A 948-nucleotide genomic window follows, 5' to 3' on the forward strand; every position below is an offset into this window, starting at 1 on the left:
GGTGCCCCCCAAGGTGGGGGAGGAAGACTCAGGCTCAGACCAGGAGCTGACACTGTCCCCCAGCATCCTGAAGGCCCTGGAAGGTGTGCAGTACATTGCGGACCACCTGCGAGCTGAGGATGCTGACTTCTCGGTGAGTGGGTGCCACCAGGACTGGGGGTTGAGGGGGGTCCCCCACCCTGCGTGCTGCCTCTTGCCCCCTTATTCCTCTATGAGAGTCAGTGCTGGGACCCTCAGCTGATTCCCTGACTGCTGAGGACCAAAGCCAGGGAGAAAATCAGCGACCATCACCTGGTTCGCAAGGTCACTTGAAGGTTCCTCCATCTCTGATCCCTGATGGCTTTGGGGATGTTGGAGGTCCTTCTACTGCTCTTGGAGAGCAGAGATGGCCCAGCCTGCCCTCCTGGGACCCTACTCAGGAGCTGCACCCTACTTTTAGCCAGAAAAGCCTGGGTGGGATTAGCTTTGCCCCAAGCAGCCTCTCCAGAGAGGTCCATCCCCCAGTCCCACTGCTCCAGGGATTGCTTCAAGTCACAGGGTATCTCCTCACCCTGAGGCACACAGTGGATGCAGAGGAAGCCCCAGGTGGTCTCCTAACCCCAAGGGTTCCTCCCAATCAGGGGGCTGTATCCTCTGCTCATGCTCACAGCCCCTCTCTGCTTGGCAGGTGAAGGAGGACTGGAAGTACGTGGCCATGGTGATCGACCGCATCTTCCTCTGGATGTTCATCATCGTCTGCTTGCTGGGCACCGTGGGACTCTTCCTCCCTCCATACTTGGCTGGGATGATCTAGGGGCTGGGCTAGGCTGTGGTGGGGACAGCAGGTGATGCATGTTCTCTCCTTCCGGGGAGAGGGCATGGTGGTGCCCACATCCAGCCAGACTCTTCCCCTCTCCCTGGGAGGACATGGTTGCAACCACGGAGAATGCTCAGATGGGAAATGCAGGC

The 948-nt window shown here is 59.3% G+C and overlaps 1 protein-coding gene across 1 annotated transcript in view; it reads left to right on the top strand.

Annotated features, from left to right (window-relative positions):
• LOC104500476 (neuronal acetylcholine receptor subunit alpha-2) overlaps positions 1-793 on the top strand; it is a 4,699-nt gene extending 3,906 nt beyond the window's left edge. Inside the window, exons 6-7 of the mRNA XM_010144129.1 lie at positions 1-133; positions 668-793. The exon at positions 1-133 is cut by the window's left edge and continues 12 nt beyond it. Coding sequence (XP_010142431.1) covers positions 1-133; positions 668-793 — 259 coding nt within the window. The remainder of the gene's footprint in view (positions 134-667) is intronic.
• Positions 794-948: the final 155 nt, after the last annotated feature.

Source organism: Buceros rhinoceros, unplaced genomic scaffold, assembly GCF_000710305.1.
Source record: "Buceros rhinoceros silvestris isolate BGI_N320 unplaced genomic scaffold, ASM71030v1 scaffold16599, whole genome shotgun sequence".
Classification (NCBI taxonomy): domain Eukaryota; kingdom Metazoa; phylum Chordata; class Aves; order Bucerotiformes; family Bucerotidae; genus Buceros; species Buceros rhinoceros.